Source organism: Anopheles nili, chromosome 2, assembly GCF_943737925.1.
Source record: "Anopheles nili chromosome 2, idAnoNiliSN_F5_01, whole genome shotgun sequence".
Classification (NCBI taxonomy): Eukaryota; Metazoa; Arthropoda; class Insecta; order Diptera; family Culicidae; genus Anopheles; species Anopheles nili.
In genome coordinates, this window is record NC_071291.1 from 29,701,825 (window position 1) to 29,721,823 (window position 19,999).

General features: G+C 51.4%; 1 protein-coding gene across 1 annotated transcript in view; it reads right to left on the reverse strand.

Annotated features, from left to right (window-relative positions):
- Positions 1–2,378: 2,378 nt before the first annotated feature.
- Positions 2,379–19,999, reverse strand: part of LOC128721644 (uncharacterized) — a 99,160-nt gene continuing 81,539 nt past the window's right edge. Inside the window, exons 6-17 of the mRNA XM_053815417.1 lie at positions 18,318–18,395; positions 17,409–17,465; positions 9,290–9,341; positions 8,263–8,489; positions 8,017–8,180; positions 7,351–7,432; positions 4,239–4,904; positions 3,996–4,152; positions 3,776–3,918; positions 3,448–3,698; positions 3,248–3,369; positions 2,379–3,151 (exon numbers count right to left, since the gene is read on the reverse strand). Of these exons, the coding sequence (XP_053671392.1) occupies positions 2,379–3,151; positions 3,248–3,369; positions 3,448–3,698; positions 3,776–3,918; positions 3,996–4,152; positions 4,239–4,904; positions 7,351–7,432; positions 8,017–8,180; positions 8,263–8,489; positions 9,290–9,341; positions 17,409–17,465; positions 18,318–18,395 (2,772 nt within the window). The remainder of the gene's footprint in view (positions 3,152–3,247; positions 3,370–3,447; positions 3,699–3,775; positions 3,919–3,995; positions 4,153–4,238; positions 4,905–7,350; positions 7,433–8,016; positions 8,181–8,262; positions 8,490–9,289; positions 9,342–17,408; positions 17,466–18,317; positions 18,396–19,999) is intronic.

Below are 19,999 nucleotides of genomic sequence, written 5' to 3' on the forward strand. Positions count from 1 at the left end.
CCATTCTGTTCAACTTTTAGTTCGCTAATCATCCCCATCTTTGCATCTCGGGCCGTCCCACATTTTCCTAGAATTATTTGCGATTGAAACAATGTTACGTAGATTTTTGCGATATCGTTTGCCCCATATCGTGTGCTTTAATCTTGTGGCATGATTTTCGTAACGGTGATTAAAATCTGTTACTCGATTTCTTTTTTTTTCGTTCTACGATCCTTTTGCTTGGAGAATTTTAAATTTATAGCTCGCTTCATCGGCTAGTGATTGATTTATCGGTCAGTAAGCCCCAGGAATTCGCCGGGAGAGGCATCGGGCCCTATAGAAAAGCGACAGAATCTACTCTCGATTGCATCGGGATGCTTGGCTTAAAAGTATTGACTCGTGGAATGAATTAGCTATTCCATTTTATTTTTTTGTATTGTGTTTTTTTTTTCTTCTCCTTATCTCCGCCCGATCCTCCGGTAAATTAAGCTAGATAACCATGGAAAACAGAGCTACCCTCTCCGAAGAAAAGGACACAACACGACCCCGCTATGTACACGTAGATGTGGAAAAAGATAAAAGAGGGGGGACAAAATTGCGCCAATGCGATAACGTTGTGTATGATCGTCGATTAAATTTTGATTGTTTCAGCCTCCTGTGCGACGAACCGAGCCGCAGGTTGGTGTGTTTTTTTTTCTCACCCAGCCCGCCCTTCACGATCGCGCAGTCCACATCCCAAATTGTCCTAGTTTGCTCGACGTCTCCTACGCTCACTATTGCTTCCAGTTCAGTATTGAATAGACTTCTAAGAGACTGTACACATCCGTCGCCGCCACCGAGCGGCCATCTAATATACGATATAATATATATATTTTTTTGCAAAGTTTCATTTTATCTACCCAACCGTGCACCCACCCACGAAAGCCTCCTCGAATTGTCTATGCGCCGCTCCATTTGGAGTTTGCGTCACCGTTCTCGTCCTGATTACGATTCCGGTTACGTTCGCTCACACGCCTCCTTCTGCTGCTTTGGTGTGAGTATGAGCGAGGGAGCCAACAAAAAGAAATCGGGAGAAACAAAAACCCCCAGCAAACAAGCAACCCCCATGACGGCCTGGGTTGTCTGCTTGTGTGTAACGAGACTCGCCACCAAAACGTCAACCTCGAATCAACGAATGTGTGTGAATAACAGCAATCAGGTTGCCCCTGTGAATGTGAACAAGGACCTTTCGACATCCGCGTGGGGTAGCGCATAGAAGCTCAACACATAAACTAACATAACATGAACACGGGCAACTAACATCGGTGTAATGGCGGTCCTAGCGGTAGTAATTAATAGTTTCACTTGCGTTTTCCAGAAACATCCCCTTGAAAGGATGTGCTGCGTCCGGCTAAATCTTGCTTCAGTGCCAAGCCTACTGCGCTCGTTGGTTTTGTTTTTCTCGCGTGGTTGTTGCAACCCGCGGGCTATTCCTAATGGTGCTGCTGCTGCTGCTGTTTGTTCGTTCCGTTCCGTTCCGTTTACGTTTGCTGGTTCAGTACCCAACTCGCGTGAAACGCTCTGCGCCGTACACACGTTTCGTTTGCGTTTCGTCACAAAAATATCACAAATTTGCCATACCCTCCCACTCGCGGTCCCAACATCGCATCCTTGCCATTCCGCTCACCTTTCCCTTCTCACCCCACTATCCACCCATCCTCCCACATGGGGGCTACCGCATTTATTTTCCGAATCACACGTCAACAATCATCAATAACAATCACAAATCACAATGTGTGTCGCCGACGTTCTCTCGGCCACGGACCGCCGGCGCTTTTACTCACACTCGCGCACTCCACACCTCGCATTCGCATCACAGTATATCCTTCAACGCATCGCACCGTCCACCTCTGGTACTTTTCCGATGTCCTGGCAGATGGATGGGCACACCCGGACTCACCAGACAGCCATCACTCATCGCAACGGTGCGCGCACAATCATTTCGCTTCCTTTGGCAGTGTGTGTTTGTGTTGGTGTAAGTGTGTGTATGCGTGGGTGTGCATGTGCACCTGTATCCTTGTACACCATCATCATATAACTAAGGTTGTGCGTTTTCGTTTTGTTTGTTTTTCTTCCTTTAATTACATAGCCACAAGATGTGTAAGAAACAGCCATTTACCACCCGACCGGTGAAACACGAATCCTGCCGCTCCAGGACATCTCCAGGACATGCACGCATATCAGCACACACACATACACCCATCCGTCGCACGTCCGCAACGCACTTACCGTTCGACCAGCCCAGGCGTGGTCCGATCCGCCTCCTCGATTACTTCCGGTGGCAGAAGCGTTGGGCAACAGGCGAGCATCCGTGCCGTCGCGTCCTCGTACGTGGCCGCCATCACTGCACGGACTGGCCGCTAGAGGCCGCCACAACCCTTAACCGGTCCCGAGGACAGGCTGCTGCTGCTGACACCGGAATCGCTCGACTTTTCGCTTAACGCGCCACCGCTGCTACCACCGGTGACACTTCCGGCCCCGACCATGACGATTCCACCGCCCCCATCGCTTCCCCCGCCCCCCAGCAAACCGCCCTTTTTCGCCACCGTCCGGTTGTTCATGGTTTTCGACGAACCGCGCTCGGTTGTGCCGTTGAAGCGGCGTGCCGATTCGACCCGCTTCAGGATCTCGTTCGAGCATTGGGCCACGACCGAGTCCAGGTTGTTGGTTTCGTTGTCGGACAGATGCTGCAGCTGGTGGTGGTGGTGATGGTGATGATGCTGAAGATGATGCTGCGGCACAAGCGTGGCCATGTTGACGTGTTGTTGCTGCTGCTGCAGCTGCTGCTGTTGCAGTTGCTGTTGCTGTTGTTGCATCGGTTGCATCGGTTGAACGTGGCCGTTGTTGTGCGGATGTTGCTGCGGTAGATGGTGCAACTGTTGCTGGTAAAGATGAGCGTTGTGCGAACCCTGCGAGGATGGTACCGGTGAGCCTTCGTAGCAGCCGGAATCTCGTGGAAAATGGCGCCGCCCGAATGGTGACGTCTGGTGGTCACCGCTGCTCCTGGTGGTGCTGCCACTTCCGCCGCTGACGCTGACACCACCCCCGAGACCGGTGGAACAGTTGACGTGGTTTAACCGCAACCCTTCGTCGTTCTCGGAGCTCGACCCGGCCACGTCTCCGTCCGAGGTTGCTGCTTAACAAAGCGCGGAAGAATGTGGAACAGATTAGTCATCGGAGGGGAGGAGTTTCGAGCGGTTTCAAAGGGGATATGTTTCGGTCCACTTACAGTCCAAATCGTGCAGCAACTGCACGGCGGCGAGTATCTTTGCCCGGTGCTCCGTATTCCCGATGCCTAGGTAGTCCAGATCTGCCGGTTCAAGCTCTTTAAACAGCTCAAGATCCTCGTACCTGTAGCAACGGAACCAAATGTGTATTGCACGGGCGTTAGTCGGACGGATCAAGGACATTGGACGATCTTCAACTTACCCGTTCAGCACAAACACGGACGTGTACTCCTTCAGACCGATTCGGAGTAGCAACTCCTCCACGCTTGTCGGACAGCTCGTTGGTAGACGGTGCCGGCTGACCAGCTTACCACCGTAACCCTTGATGCCCGTCGTCGGCAGATCCGGCAGGACCTCGACGCTGATAAACTTAAAGTGCCCTAGCCGTCCGTTTGCGTATCCTCGCCACACACCAGACGCGTTCATCGACAGCACGTCTATAATGTCGCCTTTCTGTACCGATGGGAAGCACCAAGGAAAGGTTCGCATCAGTGGACAATCTAATAAGGGGTTCTCCTTGTTCAACCTACCTTGAACCTTAGCGCTTCCTTATCGTACGGGCTCGTGCAGCTATCGACAAGCGCGATTGCCCTGCAGATCGGCAACATCGTCGTACGATCTTCCGCCGAAAGGGAACTGTGTGGGCTTCCGGGTCGAACTAACGCCTGTGTGCCTGCAAGCGGTACATGCCATTAGCCATTAGGATGAAAATCATACCAGGACAACCCATCTCCTTAGAGCTGTACGTACTCGATCCGGACGCGCTCGGTAAGCTTTCGACCGAGCTGGCCGAATGCTGGAAAGTTTGGTCACTGATGCTATCCAAGCAGTTGCTGTAATCCCGATTGTTGCGGTCCTTACCCCCAAACAGCAGGTGGTCCTTTGGTGATGAGCGAGCGTCACTGGGCTGCGAGTGTTCAGCGAAGAAAAAAAAAGGTCATCCCAAGGTCAGTGAAATCCGTTTACGGTTCGACCGGACTAACAGCCACTTACGTGATGTACTAAAGCTATCTGTTGGCTAATGCTTAAGGTTTTATTATTGTGCGAACCCACCGACGCTGCCACGGACGTCGGTCCGACCAGCGACGACGAGAGATTGTTCCTGTTTTTGGCCGCCTTCAGGCTCTTCAGATTGTTGACGGTGTTCTTTGTACTGGTGCTGTTGTTGCTGCTAGCGCTGCTGCTGTTGCTGCCACTGTTTGTTGTGGCGGTGCTCGTACTCGCACTGCTACTGTCCACGGGTCCACCGGTTGGGACGAGGTTTGTTGGCAGATTGCCACCGGATGCGCCACCGGAAGTAAGCGACAAACTGCCGGCACCTCCTGTGACGCCTGTTCCGGTGCTACCCGTCGCAAGCAGGATGCCACCGGATGTGTTTCCAACCGTACTAGAAGCGACAGGACCTCCTGTCGGTCCTAGCGATGATGCACTTCCGATCAGTCCCGGTTGTCCCGGCCCATCTCCGTTGTCGGTGAGCTTCAGTTGGCGCGCCTGCTGCTGCTGTTGGTGGTGATGATGCAGATGCTTTTGGAGTTGCAGCGCACTCGCTTGCAGGATGTCGTCGTACTCGGAGGACGGTGTCGGTGATGGTGATGGTGATTCGTCACCCAACCCTACGCTGAGCGTTCGATACCGGGCGGTGCAGTTGTTCATTCCGATCTGTGAGGGTTGAAAGCGAATAAAAAAAATAACCAAGATAGTCAGGCAGCTGAGGGTAGTTTTATTCCTTCCCTAATAGAACCATCGATGGAGTAACACGAGTCGGTGGCATCCGCGACCGGGGAAAAAGTAACAGAACGTCGCGAAACGATGATAAATGGGCTCCGGCTCCGGGCAGTGGCACTTAGGACGACGGTAATCCAAACCTGCCCGACCGAGGACGAGCTAATCAGTCGTGGATTAGGACCGGCGAACCAAACTTCCTTGCTGCCGGTGCCAAAGAGGCCCCCGTCGAGCTGATGCGGTTCGTTTTCCACTCACGTACGCTTGCTCATTATTTTCCCAAATCCTGTAATTTGCACCCCCGCCAGCAACGTTGTGTTTTCTCTCTCGATTGTCGAAAGTTTTCGAGGGGATTTTGTTGGGCATTGACGCCGTGGTGTCGCTGTTTCGGGTGCTTTACATAATCGCATCGAGTATCAGGGATGTGCCAGAGTACGTTGCCATAGGGCAAATGTTGTCATAAAATCACCAGCAGACTGGAGCCTTCCATCGGCGAACGGGTCCAGCAAATTATTCCACGCAAAAGCATCAGCAGGTGCGATAACCCAAACTGATGTAATTATTCAATCAACCCGTCAATTTACGCCTCCAATATCCCTTTGCAAATCAACAATGCACACGGCTGATGAAGATTTGATACCCAAACGCGTTCAGCGCCACCATGTTTCCCCCGTGGGCGTAATAAGTCTCATGATCCCATTTCGATAGAGCCCACTCTCGGGCGCTTCATTCCAGATTCAACCCAACGTGACGCAGACCCAAGAGTACGCATCGTCCCGAATGGACGTAATTAAATATTAATATTCCAACCGGTCGGTCGGCAAACACTGCCGCGGCGTCTTCACTGAAGGGATTTAAACGTGAACATTCACCCGCGAACGGATGATTCCGGCAGCGGCTCGTGCGCTTAATGCAGCGCTAACTTTTCCATTCCGGTTCCATTACATCCGCCACCGGGTTCACAATCTCAACCTTGGCGCGCGGAATGGCTTCGCGCAAAATATCGTTACCGAGATGGACTTTTGCGACCGTGCGCTGGGTCGTTCGTCCTTTCCTGTCCTTTCTTTTCACCCTCGCAGTTCGGTGGAAAAACCCCAGGGTCATCTTTCTAGGGATTTCCGACCAATCTCGAAGGCCGGCCCGGTCCGTGCTCCGTGGGGAATAGCCATCCGCATGCGGAGGGTGCTGGGCCATCTGAAAACCTTTCCACTCCGAAGGATAATGATAACGTTTATTAAGTTGATAAGCACAATAATAGCATCCGATGAAGATGATGAGATACGCGTCCTTCTTCCCGAGCCGGGCTTTTTTCCCGTTCGGTTCGGTTCGGTTGGGGCGGGGGTCCGAAAGTAACTCCCAAAAATCCGTCGGATCCACGGCCTGGCGCTGGAAAACCATCTCCGACCGGGCGGGTGGGTTTATTAGGTTTTATTTTACTCTCTGATTTCATTGCACCACCACCATTGGGTGGGTGCGCTTGGATGTGAGGGAGGAATTATAATGCCATGCCACCACGAGCCGGAAATGGAAATGGAATCCTCATCCGCCATTAGACCAGCGAGGACCGTGAATTCGTAATACGGAAATAATACCACGAGAACGGTCCACCAGCTGGCCACACCTGGCTACCGGTAGAATGGCCGCAAACGAAACAACAATGCAGAGAGAGAGAGAGCGTGACAATTTTCCATCGCTCCGTATCCTACCGGAAGCCATCAACAGGCGTCGCGTGGAAACAGGAAAATATTGCGCGCGCGGAATGTAGAACGCATCCAAGTGTCACGGTTTATGATGGTAATTAAAAAACTCCACCAAGAGCCATCCGAAGATGCTCATTTTCTACCGACAGAATGTGGCTTTCTCGCGGGGCCCGAGAGCCCGGGAAAATCCCGTGGGGGTTCTTTTCCCCGGGGGAAATGGGACGAGATGCGGGAAAACGGGAAAATTTGCATACAAATTTCAGCCCGAGTGGTCTGTTAAATCAAATGACCGGCCCCGGTGATGGTAATAAATTACTCCCACCGTTTGGTTATTAGATTGATAAAAGTAATTTATTTTTTCTTCCCCGTACTTTAGAAACCATAATTGACGGAGCGCATCACGATCCGGTGATGACTTTCGGCGCATCCGCCAGTGTGTGGGTGTGTGTTGCGGTGAGAGCTACGAGCAGTAGTCAAAATACTAGACCAAATTCACTACCGTACCGTCGGTGTAACGCCATTATAACGCAATATTCGCTCATGGGAACGGCTACCTACAAGCACCCGGGCGTTCGAATACGCTACCTAGCTAAATTAATTTCCACCCACCGGACTAATCTAATACAACTTAAAGCGCACCATCGTTTTTGGAGCTGGTGCTGGAGAAATTAATCACTACTTACCGAGACCTGGCTCAACCGGGAGGTAACGCTGTGCAGATCCGATATAGAACCGGCGTAATCTCCGCTCTCCCGATCGTGTGATCTGCGACCGGATCCGTGTCCGTGGCAAGGGATGAAAATGGAAAAGAAAAAAAAATACATGAAGAAGCAACAGAAACACGCTACGAGAACGGGTTGGGTTGATTTATTTCAACCAACTTTATATTGACGCGCCGCACCGTTCGGTGGTGTCGATAATGACGATCATGGCGCTGCTGCTGCTGATGATGATGATGATGATGATGGAACATCCCGACACGGGGAGGGCAACACTCAATTTAAATTAAATCAAAAACCCGCCCGACCTGTGAAAGGGCAGCGGCATGGAAACCTGGCCCCAGGGGTGGAAGCACCAGCTTCGCCGAAGTTTTAATTGGACGGGCGTCGAGTTTGGATTGATTAAATTTAGAGTAAAATTATAATTACCGGCCATCCATTCGCCCCCCCCCCATTCCGGGCTCCCCCGGGGTGGGGTGGGTGAACGAATGTCTGGCGGCAGCGAGTGGTAAGCAAGGATCTTTAAATCAGATAATGCGCCTAATCGATTTATGGCTGCCGAAATGCTTCTCATCTCAACACCTGCCTTTCGCTGGGTTGTCTGGTTTTTGCCTGATGCGTCCCACTTACCGGGCGTGTTTGAGCGGGATGATGGTGGGCGGGTTTGGGGGCTGCTGGGGGACGATCAGACCTCGGCGGGGGCCCCGTTGTGGTATGGAAATGTCCCCCGCGGATCGCAACGATATCACACTTTGGCCTTCGCGCCCGTTCGAGCTGTAGCAGACGCGACCACCCTGGAAAGTAACACGAATGGAAAATTGGAAATTCGTTAGGGAAATGTTTGTTGTTGTTGCGCACCGCCCGCAACTGTCTCACCTGAATGGTCGCACTTGGACCCCCTCCTCCTCCTCCTCCTCCTCCACCGTCCGCACCCATTCCTCCTCCACCATCACCGGCGTACCCGGCGGCACCGATCTGTCGCATGCCGGACATCAGGAAGTCATCCGGATCGCTCTCGTACGGCGGTTCATCATACCAGTGGCCCTGATGGTGAGGCAACCGCATCACATTCGTAACCGCATCGTCGTACATGTACGTGTCGTCTGCCGGAACCAGGAATTGCGCCAGCAAAAATTAGATGAAGAAAATCAACTGTTAAAACACGCTCCAACAAAAACGCGTCGAGTACGAGGACGAGTGTGCGCGATTGTGTGTTTGGGAGCGTGATTGCTGCCCGGATATCAGCCGTCCTGATTGCATCCGATGATGCACAAATATCTGGCCGCCCGGTCTGACTGTCAGTCCCGTCCCGGGCAAGATGTCGTGGGTTTTCGGTGGCATTCTTTTCGCAAAACCATCATCAAAAGCGTCCCTGTGGGCTGTCCCTCTCTTGAATCCAATTTGCTTTCTTTTGTAGTGAGCTCATTTTCGCAAAAACCAAACCCACCGCCGTGGCAGCAGCAAGCACAGGCACAACAACAGGGCTACATAAAGGAGCAACGCTCCTGGATGCATCCTGGCGCTGGCGGGTCATGTGGTAGGAAATTAGATTCACTGCACTGGCAAAACGGTATAATGAACTTTCACCCTCACCGCCGGCGTGACGGAAGCGAGTGCCGGGCTAAAGGAGCCCGATTCCGGCGAGAAAGTTCCGGGTTCCGGGTCTAACAGGATTAGCAAAATGCTGCCGCCGCTACCGAAAGGGGCCAGGGCAAGCGTTTGATGAATCTCCAAGGAGTGATCGGTTTGATTGGATGCAATCAACCAATTCGTCTGCGTCGGCGAGTCCTTCCGGGCGGGCTTTGTCCACATACATCCGTGCACACCCGCGCACACACACACACGTACTCGTTTGGGTGACACTTCGTTTGCCTTTTCGACGTTTCGACGGACGACGGCTTACCTCTCGAGTCTCTGCTGAGCTGCAGCAGTCCCTGCCGAATGTCTCGAAGTATCTGAAACGAGAACCGAGGGACGGTCGGGATCGGTTAGCACACGTTGGAAACGAACGCGAAATTGTACACGTTTGAAGGGGGGTGGAGTAGGGGTGTGGTTGGTGGAAATCGAAATCGAGTCACTTTCAGCCCGACCGGGTAGGGACGGGCTAATGAACCGAGGCGTGAGTGTGGGGTGGATGGATGTTTTGCTGTGTGTGTATGTGTGTGTGTGTTTTAGTAGGTACATGTACACGAGAGGGTGGGGGGGGGGGGGGTGAGTGTTTTGTGGCCAGGAAACGACAGCTGTCCAAGAAAGGATACGATCGAATCCTTGGCGGAGCGGGACTCGAGAAGAAGTAGAAAAAAGAACACAACCGGGTGCTAGAGCAAACACGCATGCCGCAAGCAAAACTATTCTAACTCATTCCGCACAGCCCCCACATGTCGGAGGGTGGGTGGGGGCGGCCGGGGAGGGGGGGAGGGCGGTGAGTGGTATTACAGGGCGCTAATTCGAAAGTTAATCAATCACGTTTACCACACCTTTCGGGGTGCCACAGGCGACCGCGCGTGATTGTTCTCATGCTAATCCTTCCGCACACGTTGAAAGAGGTTTGATTGATGCATACACACACACACACGCACACACACGTTCGCACCGGACACACATACATGCACACCTGCTGATCCTGCCGCTCACCGTCGAGTTTTGCGCCCAACATTCGGAAACCGCACACCTGGGTTTGTGACGTGCGGAAAGCATAACTTTCAGGCGCACCACCACGAAGCGCGTGTAACACGGGAAATTAGGAGCGCTTTCCAGGATCCAAGCATCCCTAAAGGTCTGGTGGCTGCCGTCAATCGGTCGACGATTAGATATTAGCCGATATTAGTACACGGCTCCCATGCTGGAGCCGATTATGATGCGTGTTGGATGGTGTGCGAGTCCTACCATCGTATCCTTGCTACAAATCTCACTCTGAGGGGCGCCATTTTCGGGGATGTTTTCGTTCGATTCTTCGTTCACCCAGCCCCTGCCAACACGCTCCTGCGTTCGTGATTGATTGGGCTTCGGTTCGTAATCAAGCTCGGTGATGGGCCGCGCCAATCAGAACTCGCACGTAGCGGCATGAATCATCGCTCGGGATACCACATCCGTCAACGTTTGAAGGGTGAGATATTAAATTCGAGCCCCGTAAAGGTGCCTAAGCACCGGGCTGATGCGTGTGTATCGTTTGTGTGATTTGGCAGCTAACATGTGACCGGCAGCTAACGTTTCCCAGCCTAGAGCGGTTGGAAATGATGATTCCATCAAAGTAATCAGCTCGATTTATGATTACTATCGGCTACTTTCTTCCGACACACCTGTGGGCCTAGGAAAAAGTTTCCACTCCCGCAAGGAAAACCGTTTCCTTTCCCACGGGAGGGAAAAGGCGCACTCGTGGCGACAGCGAAATGACGAACCGCCGAAAAAGAATGGCTTTGCATTGTAAATTTTCCATTATTCCGCAGGCGAGGCGCGCCCGTTCAAGGCGCGAGGATATTAAAAAGTTTCACCGTCGGGAACATGATTGAAAATTTGCCTAAACTCGCAGCCGAAGTCGGCACCGAGAGCAATTTGCAAACCATAATGCCCTAATTCATATTCCAAAACCGAGGGGAGAAAGACCTCCCCATGCTTGGGAAGGATGAAAAATGGCCGACCAAAAGGGACACCTGGGAGTCCGGTGGGATGCATTGCGGAACTGACTGGCCGGAAATGGCCGGATCAGTTTGTCCCGTGCGAACTTTTCCCTTCTGGTGGGGCTAGCCTCTAATGGGCCGTTTGGATCGAGGGCACCTGCCGTGAGGGCTGTACAACCTAGAGCTGCGGAAGCTTTGCAGTCGTCGTCGTCGAATCCTCAGGTGCAGCCGTTCCGGTCGGCACTGTCTCATCTACGCGACTGGGGGACGCATTTGGTTCGTTCGTTCCATTGGGTTGGGATCGTCTCGGTTCGAAATAGGTTTAGGGCTGGTAGGTGTCGCCACGCCACGAAAAAGGTCCGCAAACCTAATTATCCGAAAGTCGGGTGCTATAAAACTCCCACCCGGAGCACAGTCTGGCCGGCGAACACGGGACATGGTACGGATGATTCCGGGTCACATTTACAGCTCACCAAAGGGCCGTGTACATGAGACCGCCGACGGTTATTATTCCGTCTCTACGACAACACGAACGACGACGACGACGACGACGAGGACAACGACTGCAGCATTGGTGAGGGGTGGTTGAAAAGTAGCCACCAGAGGGTGGCCGTAAATCATTGGTGTCCTTTATTTTTCAAGTCACCACGCGCGGACCCAACCCCGCGGGTGGTTATCTTCGTCCTAGACTCTCTAGACGCCTGGAACATGCCGGCCTTTCCGAGAGTCCAACGTCCAGCACCGGTACCGGTGGCGTGTTATTACCACCTCGTTTGGAGATATTTTCGGTTTTTACACTTTTCCATAAATAATTTCCGACTAACGTTTACACAACACCCGTAACGGCCGTAGATTAGCCATCGGATTCGGATTCGCGAGTCGCTTTGTGCTGGTTCTTCGGCACCACCGTGTTCGGCAAAGTTTACCCAGCGCGCCTGGCTAATGAAGGTATTTTCCTTTTTCGCCTAGGAGCACTGGCCCGAAGGGGGAAACCGAGTTCCTTCACGGTTTCACTGCATGGACTAGTTGCGCAAGCAAAAAAAAATGGGGACCCAAAAGGCCAGAACGTGGCCGGCTCGGTTTTTACGGCACCCGAGAGATTAATTCAATCCTAGCGTGATTTAATGCGGTTGACTTTGGTGCAGTTATCAGCACGTTTTGCGTTTATGTTTGCCCAGTGCGGACCAGTTCTTCGTCCTGGTGACTACTGGTCCTTTTTCACACACCGGCGGTGAGTCACTCGGGCGGTAATCAAATCTGCCCTTCCCGTTAGTTTGCCGTTCCGCTGTTGGAAAAAGGATAATGCGCCTCCACGCGCGATAGGGATGTGTTGGTTTCCAAAGCTTGTGATGATGGAACCGAAGCCCATCGTCGTGGCGGTGGTGTCGGTTGCGATTTCAATTATCAGTCAATCAATTCGATACGCATTCTGGCATCGTTTTGGGTGTGTGCTTAGCCAGCGGTTTTACTGCAACCCGAGGGAATGTCGTCGGTCCTGCGGTAGTAATTCATCCGAGCGGCACGACACAAATAATAGTGGTAGATGACCCACACACACACGCACGGTTTTATGTACCCTTACAGTGTCAGAATAATAATTGATTTTTGTTGATGCTGCTATAAACATCGCTAACAAAACATGCGTGTGTTTGGTTTTGGGGAAAAATCACCCCGTTTTCTTGTCATTGCTTGGTACGCCTCGCTCGGTTTCAAGAGAAAACGCACACCGACGGTACTGCTTCTGGCTTCAATTAGGCTGCAATCAAATTTGGTACCCCCCCATCGAGCCGGAGTCCATTCTCACGTGTGGCAGTAAGCGAATGAAAATCACGTACCAAGCACACGCGAGACGCACACATACATACACACACGCGCGCGCGCCTTTTTGAAACGCGCCACTTTAAACGGCAGGTCTTATCACAATCTGCCGACATCCGCAAAAAGGGTGCCTCGGGAATGGAAAAACACTCATCCAATAAGCCGAGATGGGTTTCCACCTCACCCCCTTTCGGCGAGGCATTTTTCCACCTCCCCCCTACTCTTCCTAGCCGGCCCATACGCAAAGCGAAATGGGCAACATTTGCCCGGCCATTTGGCTCGCAAGAGCGCCACTCACATATACGCGTTCGACATGGGAACCAAGATCGTCCTCGGTTGATATCGAACACCCGGTGGGGGGAAATGGACGATGGAGGGGGGGGGGGGAGGGTACCGCACGCCAGAAAACTTTCCACCACGAGCTGTTTTCTTGCCCATTTAAGCGCCCGAAACCGAGGAACCGAGTGAGTGTGATCGGTGCCACACGCGAAGGACCGCGCCGATGGGCAGCTCGGGGAAATTGAAAACCATGCGGACGTCGTGGAGCCTGCGGTCCAGGCGGAACAGGGCCACCAGAGGGCGCGGGAGAGGGCAGAATGTGGAATCTAATAAAATTTCATTATGAGATCAAATCCACGCCACCAACGAACTGCCCCCGGCGGCGGTGGCCAACGTCGGTGGCTGGCAGGTACACACACACACGCACGTACGTACGCACACAAACACACTCACACACGAAGGACGAACACGATCAAACGAGTGGCGTAGGACCCGCTGGGGTCCTACGAAAACCGGGATTAAACGCAAGCCAAGGTAGGGAGCATTTCCAAGCAAACAAACAAACGAAGTAAAAAAAAATACACCACGCTGGCTTCTATCGTTTGGCTCGGGCACAGCCGTGGGGGGGGGGGGGCATGCAGGCAGGCAGGCAGGCAGGGCAATCACGCATTAGCGAGCTTTTGGGTGGGGATGACGGGGATGACCAGGACCAGGACAAGCACCTTGACTGGGAACACGAAACAAGGGACTGTACACGAACGAGAGCATCCGAGAGGTCGCGTGGATGACCCTGGATTGCCGCGTTAACCCTTAAATGGAGCATTCCTATTTACACGGGGCTCTAGAGTGGAGGGATGCGGGAGGCCTGGCCCAACCTGGTTCTGGCTGCTGGGACGCTACACATCAATCGCTACACGGGTGCGAGGGTGCGAGAAAGAGCGAGAGAGAAAGAGCTGCTCACCGATGGCGGCTAAATCGGCGAGATTACTTTCGAGATCGGCAAAGGATAGTTGGCAGCAATGGCGCCACGAGAACGAGGGGGGGGGAGGGAGGGTGGTTCGAGGGGGTTGGGTGGGTGAGGCAGGTGGGTGGTAATAAATTGTGTACGAAATACCTCCAGCACGGTCAAGAAATTTCGTGCCTCGAGCTTAAGCCACACCACGCGGCAACTCCGCGCCACATTTTCGTTAATCCTTTCGCGTGGTTCCTTTGCCATTTTCATCCTTTTTTTTTTGAAAATAAAAAAATAAGAAGCGCACACACATTCTCACTCTCTCATGCACACACACGAACACACACGCGCGTTCACATACGCATTCTGTCGGGAAATCAATCGGGATTCAGGAACACCCGAAATAGCATCCTTTTCTAGCTCTTAGGCACGTGGTGTGCCGTTGCCTTTACTTACTCGCTGCTGGTTACGCAGATGCAACCTGCAAACTGCAACATTTCGGTGCTAGTTTCAATTCGTATACCTTCCGCTTGCATGTGGTTTCGGGATTACATAATTTATTTCAAGCCATTTCAGCGTTCGCTTGAGAGCTGTGGGAAAACTGTTTCTACATCGAGCTACAACATTGGCCTAATCTTAACAACGGAGTAAAACCTTAATGATTGCTTCTTCAATCTTACATCCCCGGGGCGTACACCACCCAAACACACATACACACACACACAAACGCACACGCGCCTATACAACACTTACAGTCCTGTTTGTAACGAGAACGAGACGTGCTCGTGTCTCGTTGAGTTCCCTGTCCATGTCTATGTCAGGGGTCCTAACAGCAAGGCAGAAAGATTTTGCGTGTGGTATTTTTTGTTTTGTTTACTTAAATGTCTTATTTTTCATTTTAAAACGGAACCCTCACGCCAATAGGTTCGTTCCGTTCGAACAGCCTTTTTGCATTGCATGCTCGAACACCCGAAGGGTAAGCCAATCAGTAAAATATCACCATTTCGTGTGACTACCGGGGATGGGGTTTGCCAATTTTTTTTCTCGCTCCCTTTAGCGTTCGTTTCGTCGCGTGTTACTTCCTAAAACCTACTACTTAAAGAGACACAAACACAAACACACACACATGACGCTGTCTTATAACTCGAGCGGCCTTTCGAAGGGCGCTTTCGTGCTCCACCGCGCTGTGCCTTGAGAGCTAGAGTTCAGTATCAATGGGCTTCATTTTTGGGCGGCTAATACTCGCTAATACTGCTACTTCGAACGTCCTTGGCAAACGTCCCGGCCAAAGGCTTACAGCTGATCGCTGCGAATCCAGTACGGTGAGTTCGAGTTGGAATAGTTTCGCTGGGGTTGAGGCAAGCGCGCCCGAACGGCGAGTTGTGTGGTTAGTATGTTTAGTTAGTTATTGATTTTTGTTTTATTTTTTTTTTTTTCGTTTTGTTAACATTCGTTTTCGGTTTTGGTCAACATTGGACAGTGGTTGCGAGAAGCGGAAAAAAGAGAAGAAGTAGAAAAAAGACAAACAAACAAAGGTATAGAAAGCGTGGCAGCGCATACGCATGGTTGTCTCGGTTTACACCAGGATCGTTATATGTTAACTTTTTTCTTCTTTTTTTTTTGGTTGTTGTTATATGTGTGTGCAAACCTATTTTCACATAGGCGAGAGAACGAAAAAAGGAAACATGGGAGCGGTGTTTGATGGGGCGGAAACTACTTTGCACAGTTTATCCTACGGGGTTTGTCTGCTTGTGGTTGGCCCCCCTATTTCCCGGTGCCAATGGAGTGCTGGTTTTCCCGTGGCAAAAAAAAAACATTTTCCTCACTTCTATGTAAATTCGCAATCCTTCCCCCACGGCGCTCGGGGGAGGAGGTTCATATTTATCGCTCAATAGAACGGTGCTGCCGTTCGGCTTCAAACGAACGCTGTAATTGATTTTACAAATTCACCTCCGAAATGCGGGGGCTTGGGCAAACACCAGAGCAAATCCGGGGCCTACGCAAACACGCCGCCAGGATCACGGCCACGGTTCTTAGTGCAGTTTGCACAACCAAAAACCCCCGAGTTCAGGCCGCATCGCAATGAGCGACGACGCAATCTGGCTCCCCGGGAAGGATGGCACAGAAACGCACAAAAATTTAAAATTGATTTTCCCCTAAAGAATATCATTTTTTTGTTCTTTTTCGCTCCCTCGCTCTTTTGGTCCGAGTTGGCTATGGAAAGGCACCCCACAAGGGATAAGCGCGTGCCATAAAAGCGGGGTAAATCACTTCATCACAGCGTGCACAGGGATCGTTTTCGTTCGTTTTGGATCCACAGAAATGTGTTATTTGTTTTACGCTTTTAGTCAGGAATGTGGATAAAAAAAAAACAATCCACCGTAAAAACAGTACGGAGTCCCTTCGCAGTTATCTGGCCCTTCTTTGATAGTAGTGGATTTTGTTTAATAAAATTTGGCCCCATCGTTCAAGCTTATGTTTATGGGATTATTTTGGCGCAACGGAAACGAGCGCTTGACACAGTGAATCAAGATTATGCTAGTGTAGCGCGATAAATACGGAAGCGTTTATGAAGCGGATTGGATTTGTGCATAAAAATAATATTTTCACGGCAATGATTCCATTGCGAAGTTTTTATCACACTGCAAGGCAGGGATTTTTTGTAACATGCTCCATAGCCATATAGTTGCATACGGGGTTTCTTCATTTTTACTATCTTCGTTATCCTTTTTCGAAGTGACGTTGGAAACTGATCTCATTTTTAAACTTTTCTAGTCCATCAGCCTTCGGGAAAGGATGGCTCTCACACAAGCAGAACAATGGCAATAAAGACGGGAGTTACCGAGGTGTTAGTCTAACGAAAAACAAAAACCAAGCTAATCCGGTGGACACGACACGACCCGGCCAGTGATGCTCGAAGCCTCCCATCGGAAACTCGGGAAACCTCAATGCACCGAAAAGGACGAGTACGCGTCGGCGCACAATTTGTGACACATTTTCGAGGTGCAAACGGGCCACGCACTCGGTACGCACTACCGGCAGCAGCACAAGTTGCAAACGTCAACCAAACACTAAACACTGCCAATAAGCCAACCAGATGATGCATGGTTTTGGGGGGGTGATCAGGAACGGTGGCACGGAAAGAGGGAGGGGAAAAATAAAACAAACCCAGAAGAAAGAAATAAAAAAACGCCCCCATAAAAAGGGCGACTTTGGCGACTCCAAATGGCACAAGGTGCAGCAAAACGGTTCCAGCTTGAACCGTAATAGAAAAAAAAACACCAAAACAAATGGAAATGAAAAAAAAACAGATACCCAAGCTTAAATAGCATGCAAGCTCAGGGGCGCGTACTTACCTCTTCGTGTTCGCGTTGAAATTTTTCCTTCTTCCGAAGTGCTTCCTGTATTTTTAGCTGTAGCGCGGAGCGAGCGGTGGAAGATAGTGAATGCAGCCAGCGGAAAACAAATTTCCCAAACCCGCGAACGGCCGGCAACAACATGGGTGGAATGAAACGGAACGGCAAAGAAAACAAAAAAAATGAGAAAAAATTAGAACTCGAATGAAACGTTAGCAGAGAGAGTGACAGAGAGAGAGAGAGTGAAAAATACCAACACCACTAACCGAAATCAAGTGAAGAGAATGAATTAGTTATCAAAAAGAAAAGAAGAAGAAAAAAAAGGAAAACACCAGCCCAAAACTCGTCGACCGGTAACGATAAAGGACCGTGGAAACAAATGAGCTGGCGGAAAAGTTTTAGAGTGCTTTTCGACTGCGCCAGCGCCCGTCAGAAAGGCAAAGTGGCGCAATGTCACCTCGCGTCCACACCACGGGTGGCGTCCTGTTCCATGTCCTGGCGTCGACCCCTCATTTTCCCACATGCCCCAGATGTCCTCGTCCGGTCACTGGTGCACCCGCTGGGACGATTTGTCCCGCTGCGGGTCGTCCTGCGCTGCGACTCGTCCTGGCAGCGTGCGGTGAGTTTTAATTTTCCCCGGAACGAGGTAACAAGCTTGGAAAATAATTAAACGTGTCGACGGGCGAGTGCGGCGAGCGGTGCGGTGCGAGCCCCCCCCCCCCTACTCGGGCAAAAGAGGACTAGCGAAACGGAAGCAATTTTGCATATTTTTCGCGTACTACGTGCACCCGCACAGGGAAGGAGAGGTCCCATTTCGTCCACCGGTCGATTTTGTGGCGTAATAACGCCGCGGCCGCTGTCGAATGGAAGTGAAACTTAAGCATTTCCCCGTCCACGGCGGATACTTACCCTCTGGATGGTTTCCTCGAAACTTGGCTGCGGTCCACCGCCGTTCATTTGGAAGTGTCTCAGTCTTTCGTTCTGTGACTGTTGGGCGAGAGAATGAGAGAGATAGAGAGAGTGAAAAAAAAACAAGAATGCGCAATCAGACCATGCGGAATTGGGAGTGATCGAGCTGCATTTGGGAAGAGTGTGTTAGAGAGAGAAAGAGAAACATCGCCCAAAAAGGAACGCGCATTTCGTCCACTCTTTTCATGATTTTTTTTTCAAAGGACCCTCCAACCGGAAGTGCACCTCGAAACGGCGGCAGCGGGAATCACACCACCAAAAGTGGCCCCCGAGCGGAAATGCCTCTCCCAGAACCAACCGGAAACCGAACACTTTCGGCGTGGCGTGGTCCGCAGTGAAGCCGTTGGGTTAGAGGGAAAGACAGAGAGAGAGAGGGGGGAAAATAAGTCTCATTTTTCTGCATGCGGTCCGGAGAAGTTGGACAATTTGCATAATAAATTAAAAGATTTTGTTTTATTTTCCACCAAAGCGGCCCACTTGTGCTCGCGTTTCCAAGCGCGACTTATGCCAAAGCCATGAGGGGTGCTATTTGTTTGGCGTGGAAATCGAGCATTTATTTTTCCGTTCGCGCGTTTGCCGGCCAATTTATTTCGTGTTACGCCGCGTTCCATTTTGCTCCATTCGTTTTGCAAACCGAGCCGAGTCACTTCTCATTTCGGGCGGGTACAAAGCCTCAAGAGCACCTTTACTACGGGTGGTGCACGAACGGATGGGCACGCGACAGGAGCTTTGACGGGTTTTAGCACTTTGCATGCACTTCCGGTGCAGCAGCGCAGTGAATGGTGACCAGAACGACGTGCACCATAAGCACCAGTCCGCAGCATACTTCATCAACGCCATGCCAGGCGGAAATGCTTCGCTTGACGGTGTCGTTTTTTGTGGTTATTATTTTCTAGACGAACCATTCTGAACCATTGAGAAATGAAATCCATCTCTGGCGGTCACACTCGAAACAAAAAACATCCAAACGTAAGGAGTTTGAATTTAAAAAAAAAGACGAGGGCCACCAGGCGCCTACATCGCTCACCACCAGGCGCCTCCATCACTCGCTGAACCAAACGCCAACAAACGGTCGCGCTCGAACAGACGGTCGAAGCTTTAGGTTTGTTTACCGTCTCTTGTAAGCATTGTACGGCGTGTTATCATCACGATCCATTCATGGGCCTCGAAATCTCTCTTGGCCCGCCAGTCGCGCGTAATTGTTGTCGCGCCGCCATTCATGCGCACCGGCCCCTTCACTCATTGTGGTGCGATGGTAGTAGAGAGTGAAAAAAGTAGAGCAAAAATTTATCCATCAGACGCTGGTCGGACGGTTTGTCGTCAGCTTTCCGGAGCGGCCTGCCCAGATCCCGTGTGTGGCCTGCTTTGATCCCCGACCCGGTTCACAAGAAATGAAGCGAGAGCGACAACGAATGTGTGAGAGAGAGAGAAAGACAGGCAGGTGAAGAAACACTTGAGAGTAATCAGTGGAACCCACACTACCTTAGCTGTCGAGGAGGGGCGCAAAATTGTAAGTCAACCGTTCAGCGACAGACACAACCGGCATCGGAAGGACGAAACACAGCTAGAGGCTGGTATATCAGGCATTCGTCTTCGTGCTATCGTCCTGGATCGTACAAACC